General features: G+C 37.4%; 1 protein-coding gene across 1 annotated transcript in view; it reads right to left on the minus strand.

The window, feature by feature from the left end:
• SLC13A1 (solute carrier family 13 member 1) overlaps nt 1–13,525 on the minus strand; it is an 85,079-nt gene that overhangs the window by 16,106 nt on the left and 55,448 nt on the right. Inside the window, exons 7-8 of the mRNA XM_004418744.3 lie at nt 13,332–13,483; nt 3,129–3,248 (exon numbers count right to left, since the gene is read on the minus strand). Coding sequence (XP_004418801.1) covers nt 3,129–3,248; nt 13,332–13,483 — 272 coding nt within the window. The remainder of the gene's footprint in view (nt 1–3,128; nt 3,249–13,331; nt 13,484–13,525) is intronic.

The raw sequence follows: 13,525 nt of genomic DNA on the forward strand, positions 1-13,525 counted from the left end.
CCAAGGGGTACAAAGTTTCAGTTATGCAAAGTTCTGGAGATATACTGTACAAAATAGAGCCTATGATTAACAATACTGTATTGTATACTTAAAAATTTGCTAAGAGGATAGATCTTAGTTGTGTTCTTATTACATAAATAAACAAATAAAGAGGGTGGGAGAAAACTTTTGGAGGTGATGGATAAGTTTATGGCATTGGTATTGACAATGGTTTCAGGGATACACTTATCTCCAAACACATCAAGTTTTGTATACATTTATCTACAGCTTTTCGTATGTCAATCATACCTCAATAAAGCAGTTAAAAACAAAAAAGAAAGCAGGGGCATTTTCTTCTGTAAAATTGCTGGGGTAAATATGGCTATTTATGAGAGAGTAAATAGGAAGACTGAGGTGGTGTGAGGGTGGCTATCACACAAAGATACATTTTATTTATTTTTTCTGTAACTCAGCCACCCAAATTTGTCTGGACTGTTATTCCCTTTGAAGGAGCAGAGTTTCCTCTATTCTGAAGTCATCCATCCTACACATTCATACACTCTCCTGCACACACTCCAACCACTCATCATAATTAGGTGGATGTTGTTGCATTTAAAATAGGTGAGGTAATATTTAATTTTTATAGTCTCAGTTAAGTTACTGACTAGCGCCAGTCTTGAAATTTTACCCCTCATCACAATACAAACACTACTATTATAAAAAATTAATTCATGGACCACTTTGAGAATCATCTGTAGACTAGAAAAGTAGAGTTAAAGGAAAAGATGAGTCTCCTTAGAGACTATTTTCCACCCAGTGGACTGTATATGTACTTTGTCAGTTCGGTTGGGGACAATAAATAGTTAAGCCAAAGCCACACTGGCTTTGCTACAAATGAAGGTTAATGCCTTCACAAAGGAACGGATGAAGCAGATGACAATGCATCAACCTCGTCATTTAACTAAGTTCGGTGGCACTGACAGATGAGCTTCTCTTCCCAAATAGGTTGGGGTCATTTATAATGGGTGAGTTAACTGTGTTAACAGCCAGCACACTAATCAGAATGTATGGTAGCCTGCCAGAGGAGTGGCTGATAATTTCTGTTTGTCAATCTAAAGCCTCTGAAGGTGAACACCCAGGCAGACTTTAAAGGACCCTGAAAAATTAGCTGGAGCATGAAGCTATGCAGTGTCTAACCAATAGTGGACAGCAAGGGGACTGTTGAAACATGCCACTGATCATGATTTATGGACTTCGCCTAACGAGTGTACCTCACAGGATTTTTTTCCTCGTAGAAAACTCATTTCAATACATCTGCCCTTTATCTTCTTAATTTCTCCTTTTTAAGTGGTGGGCCATCTCAAAATAATGACAATGGTTGCATACATACTTTATAAAGTCATTATATGAAAAAACAAAGAAGAAACAGCTGTGGGTCTGTGACTGGATGCTTTCTCCACTGGTGTGGGGAAACCTGTATCCCGCATTGCTGCCTGTACTATTGAATAGACCCCCAAAGGCTTGGATTTCCAGGAAGGGGCACTTAGTATGCAGCCGGCCTCTTCCCACTGATGCCCACCTGCTGAAGTCAGTGACATTCCACACATTTGCTTCAGCAGGAGGACGGCCACACACTGCTCCCACAATCTGGACAAATATATATTTAAAAAAATCATCAGTACCATCTCCCCACTGCTAACAAAACTGTGGCAATTCTGGAGAAAAACCAGGAAGAGGAATGGGGAGGGAAGAATATAGTCCTTATATGATGAGGCTTGGACCATTTGGGCACAGGCTTGGAATAACACCTGATCTCAGTGTTTTGCTTTTCAAAGGAAGTACAAATAGCTGACTGGAGTCTCACCTGCTTGGTGGATAACATGCTGTTTTAGTCATAGGTCCTTGAAATTATTTAAATAAAACCCTATAAAAATGATTTGAATTGTTTTGTTTTTCAGGGGAAAATCCCGAAGGTTTGATAGACAGCATTTGCCCCTTTCTTTCTGGAGTATTGTTATTTGTGTTGAATACATAATGCTGCATTTTAGATTCTGCTGTGGATCCCTGCATAATTTTAAATGCTGGCTATCATTTAAGTGATGTAACTCGCTGGTACTTGTGAACCACCAGCTTCAGTCCCAGCCAAGGTTATATTTGCAAACTTGCCTTGAATACATATGTTTGACACTTCAGCAGCTCTTCATTGATCAGTGTTTCTTACCTTGACTTCTACGTGTTCAACTTGGGCCCATACCTGTTAGAATTATAGCTTTGGAAGAGATCTGAATGATCTGCTAGTTAAATTCTATTATTTTACAGTTGAAGTCACTGAGACTGAGAATGGATTAGGTCTCACAAAGATTACTCATCTGGCAAGTGAGAAGCCACAACTTTATCCCTGGTCTCCCGATTCCTAATCCAATATTCTTTCCACAGAGAATACTCTCCTACTTTTATTTTATTTTTTCAAGGACTTATCAATTTTTTTTTTTTTTTGTGAGGAAGATCAGCCCTGAGCTAACATCCACTGTCAATCCTCCACTTTTTGCTGAGGAAGACTGGCCCTGAGCTAACATCTGTGCCTATCTTCCTCCACTTTATGTGGGATGCCGCCACTGCATGGCCTGACAAGCGGTGCGTCGTTGCGCGCCGGGGATCCGAACCCAGGGCCGCCAGCAGCAGAGCCCGCGCACTTAACTGCTAGGCCATGGGGCTGGCCCCGGACGTATCAATTTACATGCTAGGATGAAGCGTGTTACAGTTTAAAGTAACTCGATAACCTGAGGAAATCTCCACATTAAACCAAGAGGACGGGCAAAACTTCTTAAAATTCCACTTAACAATTTCGGCAGGGTCCTCATCATAGTGAGCTCCTTATGCCCTTTGGGTGTATCAATACCTTATTGGCTTAAGATTCAAAGGAAACCAAGATAGACTTGCTTTCTACAAACTGTCTTCCGCAGCCAACATTGCTTAGATGATATTCTAGCTTACCCTTAAAAGATGTCTTCTTAGGTGTCAGTTTTGTGGGGAAGTGAAACGCAGAAATGCAACATGCGTGAAATAGTTCAAAGAACATTGGGTGAGGAGCTAAGAACTTGGAACCAAGACACCTTTGTTTATCTGATTAACATGAAGTATTTACTTACTTGAATCCTAAGAAAAGCCACTGAAGCCAGATCCAGGACAAGAGTAGAATAATAACAGCAGCCGGGAAGGTGAAGATAAACCATGATCCAAAGTTGATGCACTGACAATCAGGGTAGCGTCTGTGCAAAAATATGGAAAAGTGTTCACGGAAGAAGTACAAGTGGCACCCTTTCTGATGGTCATTGGGAAGCACCAGTTCACAACTTTCCTGCACTACCAGCGAAGAAGGAAGATGTGGGATGTACTCACCACTACGTATAGTAGTTAGTTTTCTATGTGTATGTTTTGTTGTTAGTATGCAAATCATCAGTATATGAGTGAGGAAAGACAAATAAGTAGACTTAGGAACAGATGAAGATTAACTTAACAGAACTGAATTCTGTGACCATTTCACACTGGTAGCTGGCATCCCAGGCACCCATGAAGGGATTCTGATCCAGCCCATCTTGTCTTTCATAGCTGTTTTTCTAGGTTTCTTCTGCCCGAAAACAATGCAACCATCTTATCAGGCATATGCTAGCCCTTCCTTCCTAGAATTAGACAGTACTTTGGGGCTCAGTCAAATGGAATAAATCTGGGCCAGATAAAAATAATTAAAAGTTCCTTGGAAAACATCAACTTTTCCTGTATTTCTGCTAGTATCTTCATATTTTTAGCTTACATAATCACAAAGCAATAGCAACAAAAAAGGATCAGATACAAGTACAATTTCTTTCTACGAACTCAAATTCATTGTCTCGAAGTGTAGTGTAAATTCCAAACAAGTCCCATAAAGTTATCTATTTTGTGACAATAGGGAAAAAAACCCAGGAAATTTGAGAAACAGTTGTCTTTAATTTTTTTTCTTGATGCAGTAACGCAAAGACAGAATTGGAAATCTGGAAAGTACAGAAAATATATAGAAATAATAAAAACACTGTTAACATATTTTTACTTTTTTTGAAATTACTAAATATAGAGAACTTTATAGAAGTGATAGATTTTCAATTCTTGTTCTATTGAGTCACATCTGTATTTTGCCATTTAAAAAAGGTCATGTAAATATATGAAAGGTTCCATGTGCTATGCATCAAAATAAGCCAAATTTATGTATTTTATAGCATTCCTTCTTCTGTTTTAGGATGATTCCTAAGTAATGAAAAGACAAAAAAAAAACAAAAAAACAACAAGTTTTCAAATTCTAGATTTTTAATATTTTCTGTAATTTTCTTCGAGTTTATGAAAATTCCTGATTTGCCTGGGCCCTAAAGTTATCATTAGCAACTTGAGGGTGATTTTTACCTACCTTGAAGTGTTCCAAGGATTAGCTTACATATTTATGCAATTAGAAAGTGACAAATGATAGATAAGAAATGCTAGGAATATATAGAATTGACGAATGGAAAAATGCCCATGATAACATTTGTTATCATGTCCATGAGGTTCTATTGAGAATTGCTCAGTTAAAAAGACATGTCTGTTGTCTTCAGTTGGAAAATAAAATAAGAGGAAAAGGCTTAAGCTTATTTCCCATCAATTTATCAGACTTGGATTACAGGTCAATGACCTATGTTAGTCCGTTCAGCCTAAAGACATTTAGAAATGCTACTTGGATTAGGTTCAAAACCAATTTCGTTTTTCACCATCTGTGGCTCATATCTCGAAATCAGGCTGCATTGTTCTCCCCACCCACTACAGAGAATCTTCTAAGGTTTGTTCGACTGAAGAGAGGCTTTTCAGAATTTTTGTCATTTAGGAAAATGACAGCCTTGAAAAGCTAACCTCTGTTTTTTCATTTTGTTTTTATTTTTTTCTTCAGTAGTAAGAAGTATATAAACAACACAGCACTATGGCCTCCATGATCATAACCTTTAGACTTATACTTCGAGTGAACATTTTGAATGCTAATGAAACGAATGGCAAACTCTAAGTAAGGGATTAGTTTCACTGTGGTGTTCCTTTTTCCACTTTCTTATACCTTATAAGTGAAATGACTGCAAGTATCTGCCTAAGGCAAATAAAGATTTCTTACATCATGAACTATGCTGAGTACATTCAACTCTAATAGAAACCTTTTCTTTCACTTAACACTGTGTTTTGAGTATCTACCACATGCCAGGTACTTTTCTAGCTATTAGGGATATAGCGATGAATTAGATGGGTGTAGTCTAGGCTCTCATAAAGTTTACTTTTAAGCAGGGAACACAGGCAATAAACAGGTAAGCATATAATGAATCAGGAAATAAAACAGAAAAATGTAATTGAAAGTTATTAGGGGAGGGAGAAATTTTACATAGTGTGGTCAAGGAAGGTGATATTTGAGATGAGATCTAAATGGCAATGACCTAAGGTTATAGTGACATGAAATAGAGTCCAAGAAGTAACCAATAGGAGTCACATCATATATAAAACCTTGTAGGCCATCAGAAGGAATTTGGATTTTAGTACAAAGGCAATTAGGAGTAATTGGAACATAGTAAAGTTAGTGATGTGATCTAATTTAAAGTCTACGTAAATTTGTGATTTATGTAAAACATGTTAGCTAGGTGGATTCTCAAGATTGAAGACAACAAGAGTGGAAGCCAGGATGTGGCAGGCAGAGCTCCAAGATGACCCCCAAGATTCCTGTCTCAGGTACAAATGCCTTGTGTAATCCTCTCCCTTTCTGTGTGGATAGAATTTGTGAATATGATGAGATTTCATTCCTGTGATTAGGTTCCTTTACGGCAAATGTTGAAAGGATTTTGCAGAGGTAATCAAGGTCCCTATCAATTGACTTTGACTTAATCAAAAGGGAGATCATCTTGGGTGGACCTGACTTAATCAGGTGAGCCCTTAAGAGAGAGACTTTCCTGCTGGCCTAAAGAAGTAAGCTTCCATGTTGTCAAAGGAAGGGGCTACATGGCAAGGATCTAGGGGAAGCCTCTAGGGACTGAGAGTGATCCCACGCCAATAGTCAGAAATTAAACGGGCACCCCAGTAATTCAACCTCAGGGAACCAAATTCTGCCAACAACCTGAATGAGTTTGGAATAGGGCCCTGAGCTTCGGTGGAGATTTCAGGCCCTGCTGTCACCTTGATTTCAGCCTAGTGAGACCCTGAGCAAAGGACCTAGATAACCTGTGCCTAGACTCCTGACCCACAGAAATTATGAGATAATAAATTTGTGCTGTTTTAAGCCACTAAATTGATGGTAATTTATAACAAATCAAGAGAAGACAAAAACACAGGGGAATCTATTAGAAGACAAAAGAAGTTTTGCAGAGGAGTACGGTAGAGTAGAATAGGGAATAGAGTAGATTTTAGCTTAAATTAGATTGGTGGCAATGAAGATGAAGAGAAGGCAATAGATTTTAAGTATATTGGGATAAATGTGGGAAATGAGGAAAAGGTGCCATTTATTGAAATGAAGTCTGAGGGGAAAACAGGTTGGCAGAAGCGTAAGGGAGTGGTGCACTAAGAATGCTGTCGTGGGCGTGTTAGTCTGAGATTCCCTTAGTTTTCCAAGTGGCCCTGTTGGATAGGCACTTAGATAAATGAGTCTGGAGTTGAGAGGAGAGGGCAGGTTAGAGATATAAAATTGGTAGTTACCTACATATAGGTGGGATTATAAACCATGGAAATGAGTGTATAATTTCAGGAGGAAATGCAGATAAGAGGAAGAGGAAATGCCCCCTGGGGGCACTCTAGGTTTTAGAGGCCAAGCAGAAGTGTAGGAATGAACAGATGAGCTGAGTACATTGAATTCCAACAAAAATCCTGCGAGGAAAGCATTATATTTCCATTTTACACGGGAAGGCACTGAGTCTCAGAAGGTTAAGTGGATTGCTCAAGGTCACAGATTGTGCAGCCAAGCTCGATTTTTAACCCAAGAGGAGTGTTTAAAACACAACCTCTTTTCGTTAAAGCACAGTGTCCTCAACTCCAGCTCCCGGATGAAAAGAGAAAATTCCATATATATTGCAAAATATCATAAACTAGAGTACAAACGTTTTGTTTTAAGGACATTTTAGAACACTACAGGAATGACTGCCCTGTTAATGAGTTGACCTAAAACAAACATGTGTGTTGATGCGTGATCAGGAAGATACTGATGTTGCAGTTCTTATGCCCAAGTACAAAATGACGAATAACTTGAATAGTAAATAAATACACAGAAATGCTTTGAAAGAATGGATGTAGCTGTGGAAATTTACGGTCTTGTAACACATTTTGCCAGTAAGAACACTATAAGCTAGCGTCCATGCTGATTATCGTCCTTTCGATTAATGACTGTTTCGATTATTTCTGAGTCAAAGCCACTTTTCAGTTTTGTATTTGTGTATTTCCAGAAGTTTCATTTCAAATATTAACTACGTGTCATTTATGAGCCAGGCTTAGATTTCGAACAGCAATAGCAAAAGTAGAAGCAGCAGCAACAACAATGACTAGCATTATTGACAATTTTCTATGTACCAGGCTCTCTGCTAAGAGCCGCATAGGCATTATGCCATTTAATCCTCACAGTAACGTTATAAGTTCTAATATTGCCCTCATTTTACAGATAAAGAAACTGATGTTCACAGAAGTTAAGCTAATGTATGACAAAATTGAAATCTGAAGCAAAGTCTGAGTCCAAACTGCAAAATCCAGATTTCTTCTTTAGTATTTACCGGAGGAATTATTTCTGAGAAATACATACTGCAGGGGGAAATGTAGTAACGCTTGAAGGTGGCTATTGCTAAGTAAGTAGTTTACCTTCTCCCTCTGTAATTAGTCAAGAAGAGAGGTTACGGATGTGGGCTTTGAATTTAGGGCACCTATTAACACATTTCTTTTACCACTTTTTGGTTTATGAACCTATAGTAGTTATTATTTAACACATAATTAGTGACAGTGACTGTGCTAATCTTTGATAATACAACTTCCTTCCAAGCTGCTCTGTATACCCACGTATTTCACAGCTGACACCCACAAGCTGAATAATATACTTTGATAATCAGCAAGCTATGAAATTTTACTTGTGATAATCGTCCATGCTGACTCTGGTAGATTTGCTTTTCATATTTAACTCATAGCTGTTGTATTCATTAAATGATATTGATGTATCAAAACTATTCTGCTATGAAAGCAGTAATTGTCCCTCATAATATTTTCCTTAATAACTTTATTCGAATATCAAAAGATTATTTAGTTACTTAGATCATTTCCAAGAGCAGACAGCATTTCATTTATGTCTTCGTACAGTTCATCTCAACCAATGTTCATTGATCACCTACCTGTGCCCCTTGTGGGCTAAAAGAAGATAAGACTACGACTCATACTGCCTTTACAAGCTTGATATCATCAGGGGTGGTGCTGTGCATGTGTGTGGATAAGTTTATAAAATGTGAATATAGTTTATGATAAGAGGAGATGAGAATGGCACTTTAGGAGAAACTGAATAGAGTTTCAAATGATATAGCAACCACACAAGTAGAAAAAGAAGTTGACAGAATTGGTGGGTCTTTCATGAACCTGAGTAAGAAGAAATGAGTTAATTACAGGGTGGTATTTATTAACGATAGTGCTAGGACAGGAGGAGATTGGGTGATGACTGGGAGAATACATCAGTGGAGCAGTAGGGGACAAGGGTCAGGTAGGGAGCATTGATCAAGCAGAATTTACCTAATGGAAGAGCCAATAAAAATCTAAAGAATCTGTAATTTTGTAATAAGAGGTAAATGAAATAAAGGATATTTCCTGAATGCCCTATTCCAAGGATTAGTCAGGCTAATGGTGAATTAATCTCAGAGGAGTTAGAATTTAGGTGCCAGGGGTACTAGATTCAAAGATTAAGAATGCAAGAAATTTCATACCTTATAGTTGAGTTAGATATCGTTAGTCTTGCTTAGTCTTGTTAGTATTATTCTGAAAATCACCTTTCAAGCTATCCATCAGCTCATGACAACAAGAGAATGGTTCAGTCTCAGTAGCCAAATATTCAGCTTGGCAACTATTTCTGGTAATACTTCTTATATACGCATGTTTATATTTTATAAAAAGAAAATGCAACACATGAATGTGAATACCAATGTAGTTCTTATTTGTTACTGGCAGCAAACTTGCTTTTTTAGAATTCTGCTAACACGGCACCTTCACATATGGCCTGCGGGGCAATGAAGCTGCCAAGTGGAAAATGCACCAGGCCACTTGCCTACACCTGGAACTTCCTCCATTGACTAGTGATCGTCACTTAAGTTCTCTGAGCCTTGGTTCCTTATCTGTGAGATGAGGGAGTTGTATACATAATCTGAAATTTCCCTGTCTTCCCTTGTTCTATTCTTCCCTCTCATTATCACTCAGGAGGATATGTCCTTCTTTTCTGAGACTAATGTTTCTACTCTTGTTTCTAACTCCATTTAGCTTCCACTTGACTCTAAGCCAATCAATGTTCTCTCTCTTTTTTTCCCCCAAACCTCGCATATCTCTGTGACTTCTCCACTCAAGATTTTAATTTCTGTGTTTATATATATAGCCCCCAAATTTATAAAAACTTGAACAATGCATTTGCAAGTGCCTGCTGAAAGTCTCCTTGTGGATAGGCTCTTAGCAGGCCATTTCCATATGTTCAAAATCAAATTTATTAATTTCTCCTATGAACCGGCCATGTCTTCTCTAGAAGTTCATGGCATCGCTATCTATCCAGTCATATTGGCAAAAATTCCCAGACTTTCCCTAACCCCCTCTTACTCTTAAATCCTCACACTTAATTACTCACTGCCTTCTGACTGTCTGTGTAGTATCTTCCTATCACGTCACCACTAGCCTAGTTCTGCCCCTCATCGTTCGTCAGCACTCGGGTGATAGACTCCTAATTGGTCTCCTGTCCCCAGACTCTTGGAACACCAATCAGTCTGCACACTGCTATTCTAAACTGTGCAAAAACATGCACACTATTTTACTCTCTCTCTAAAAAACCAGTTACAGACTTGTGTTTTGATTTATGAATTATTTGCATTCATTTTCTCCATAATCATGATGTTTATCTCTTTTAAGATTGGATCACGTTGTATGGACAAGTTTTCTCTAGCGATCAAGGGGTGCTGCACACAGCTACAGTCCTCCTTTAGGATGCATGTTCAATTACGTTTCTAGGGAGGTAATTTTTTAGGGAGACAGTCTTTGGGGTCTGACTGATCTTGGTTTGGTCCTCAATCTGCTAAGCTGAATCTCAACTTTCTCAACTCTAATAAGAATAATAACCAACATTTGTTGAGTGCATGCACTGTGCTAGGCACTTTTTGAAGTCCTAGTTATTGTATGTAAAACTCTAAACAACTCTCTAAGAGAGACATCTTATTATTGTCCTCATTTTTCTGGCAAGGTAACAAGCTTAAAGAGATAATTTGTCAAGTTCACCTAGTTTGTAACAGAAGAGTTGGGATTTGAACACAGACATTTCAATCCCAGAGCCTATGCTTTCAATCGCCATTATATACCATTTCCACAGCAAGGATATATAGGATATGTGCATGCTATAATGTATGTAAATTATCTGGTAAGGGCTCAATACATGTCACTTCACTTTCTCCCTATATGTCAAAAAAAAAATGTTTTTAAAGTTTTAATGGTTTTCACATATGTATGTTTTGTCTAGGCAACCAGATGGAATCTTCCTCCTGGCAGGTTTTATTTTTTGCATTCTCCAAAAGAATTCAAAACACTGCCTTGCACATTGTCAGTTCTCGACAAATGTTTGTTGATTGACCGAGTGAATGAATGAAGGTCTGTTTTTATTTGCACTGAATAAAATTTAGCTTTCTCAGAATTCATTGTTCTCATTTTCTTTGTATAAAAAAAGAGAACAAGAGACATTGCATATATATACATATTTTATATATATGAGATAGATAGATAGATAGATAGATAGATAGATAGATAGATAGATAGAAGGCTTTGAAATGTGTAATCCAATCTCTTTTTCCCATTGTTTATTTGTAAGATGACACATTTCTCTAAACACCAATGATGGGAAATCATTGACTCTCAGGTTTCATGCACCCTTTGTTGCTGGGTGAGACTCAAAGTGAAACTGTACAAAATGATTATTGGTATTGCTCAAAAAGATGGCAAGCAGTGTCAAGAGGAAAAAGTGGCATTATTGTAGTGGATTTGAAAATAAAGGGCAATTTCTTTCTAGCTCCAAACATCTGGACAAAGAATATAAATCTTTTTTTTTTTTCCTGCAGTTTTAACTGAAGTTCATTGGAACTTTTTCCAATGAAATCGAATGCATTTTGTTCCATTGTTGCTTTAGGATACTGTTGTATGTTTTAGAGCCATAATTTAAGAAAAAGTTTATTAAATATCTAGCTTGTTTAATAATATCAATTATATTTTTCACTTAAGGTTGTTTTCCCCCTTCTATTCCAGTGTTTTCTATTAAGAGGGTATACTTTGAGTGTTTTTCCAGTTTGCATATAATTCCTAATGTTAAAACAATCTTTTGAAGGAAGAAAATCACTAAATTTCAACTACATTTTAAGCATTTTCCATATTTAACGAGTATTTTGGCCAAATTCCCATGACTAGGAGAATTAGAAGATTAGACAATTAGAGAAAATAGTTACTGAAACATTTTGCTCAAAGTGCTACAATGCTCTCAATCTGTCATTGTAAATGGATTAATGCATTCAAAGAGTCAAGGGAACAGCTAAATAAAAGAAAGAAAATGTGGTTGATACTTTGTGCAAGAACACCAAGGTCAAGGGCAAATTGATGTGGATTACTTTGACAATATCAAATAATTTCATGGGAATGGTGGACACCAGCAGTTCTCTAACACCAAGGATGAAACAATAAAAATTTGGTCTAAATTTTAGAAAAAGAGATTTAGAGAGAGGAGTACGATGTGGAATCTCTTTCTTTGGGCAATTCGTGCGAAAGGATAGAAGTCTAGCTTTCAAAAAGGGATCAAGTATATTTCCTGTATTGAATTAGGGGATACGTTGGATAAATACTCTCTGGCACTGTGAATTTCAGAAGTCTCCCACTTATAAACCAATGGCTTTTAAAGGTTCTTTCCTGTTAGCTGTCGGAGTATACATAATGGATGTGTACTCATAGAAATAGTAAGCACACATGGAGGTCTGTGTTATATCATCCCTAAACTGCTATACCAGTGTTCTTTGTACACAAGTTCTTGTTCTTTCTAGAATGAAGAGTGACATTTTTTGAGTCTTGGATTTCTTGGAAAAGCTATGCATGCACAACATCTTGCAAATAATTTTTAAAATTTCCTGGAGTCTGTGAATCTGCTTTGTAAGGTATAGCTTTCCAGCCTCTGAACCCTAATTTTTCTGTGAAAAGAAACTAAATCCTAGTCCAGGGCATTCTCAATGCTGCATACCTTCCTGGAACTCTGACAATTTTCTTTGCTATTAGTTGAAAATATGCCTTGGCTGTAGAATCAGTTTGAGCTCTCACATAAAAGCATGGACTTTCAAACTACTGTTTCAATAGTTCTTACATGGTGCTAAGTATTTTTACATAGTTTTCTTCATTTAATTCTCATAATAATCATATGAACTGTGACTATTTTAGACATGAACAAGTTAAGTCTTGGGAGAGTAATGTATTTTTTTATTTCAAATTCACAAGGTGAAAACTGTGAAATTTTTAACCCAAGTGCTCTGACTGTATTCACAGATTCCCCATTTTCTGCAATGGCTGACACCACAGTTCCAAACTTATATTTAGAGTCATACATCTGTCCTTAGGATACTTTATTACTGCCATTTCTTGTAATTGCTCATCCTTCAAATCTTTTTGAATTCCAAAGCCAAGCCTTCTGAAATTAGCACCTCTGTTCACTACTCATCATTTAAGTTCAAATGCCAGTCTTTACACCCTACATAAATTATTCCATGCTTATAATCCCTGTTCTTTTTACCTATCTATCATTTGCAGTATTATTTGTAATGAAAAATGTCTTCCCTATTTGATTAGAGCTGTCAGCCTGGGGTTTTCTCTTCTGAGCTGACCTGGGGAATCTGTAGGCATCTATTAATTCACTCTGTCCTACGTATTTAACTCTCAGTAGAAGGGAAGGTCTCTAGACCTATGGATGTCCTGATGGGGAACAAGGAGAGTTAACTCAGTATAGCATCTTTGCCCTTGGATTCTCTGATTCAGATGAGAATAATTCTTATAAGTTGCGTGTTGTGCATTTATTAAATCATCAATCCAATAATGTTACTTACACATTGAAATGCTCACTGAAGATCAAGTTGGTGGAGGTACCAGTGATCGTTGTCAGTCCTCCAATGGTGGAAGAGTAAGCAATGCACAAGCACATAAGTTTACACATCATGTGGTCCTTCTTTGTTCGATATTTGGTTTCGGTGCCTGAATTCTGTTCAACAAGAAAATGTAATATGAGAACATCTCTGTTTGT

This window comes from Ceratotherium simum, chromosome 1 (genome assembly GCF_057802395.1).
Source record: "Ceratotherium simum simum isolate JZ-2026a chromosome 1, ASM5780239v1, whole genome shotgun sequence".
Taxonomy (NCBI): Eukaryota; Metazoa; Chordata; class Mammalia; order Perissodactyla; family Rhinocerotidae; genus Ceratotherium; species Ceratotherium simum.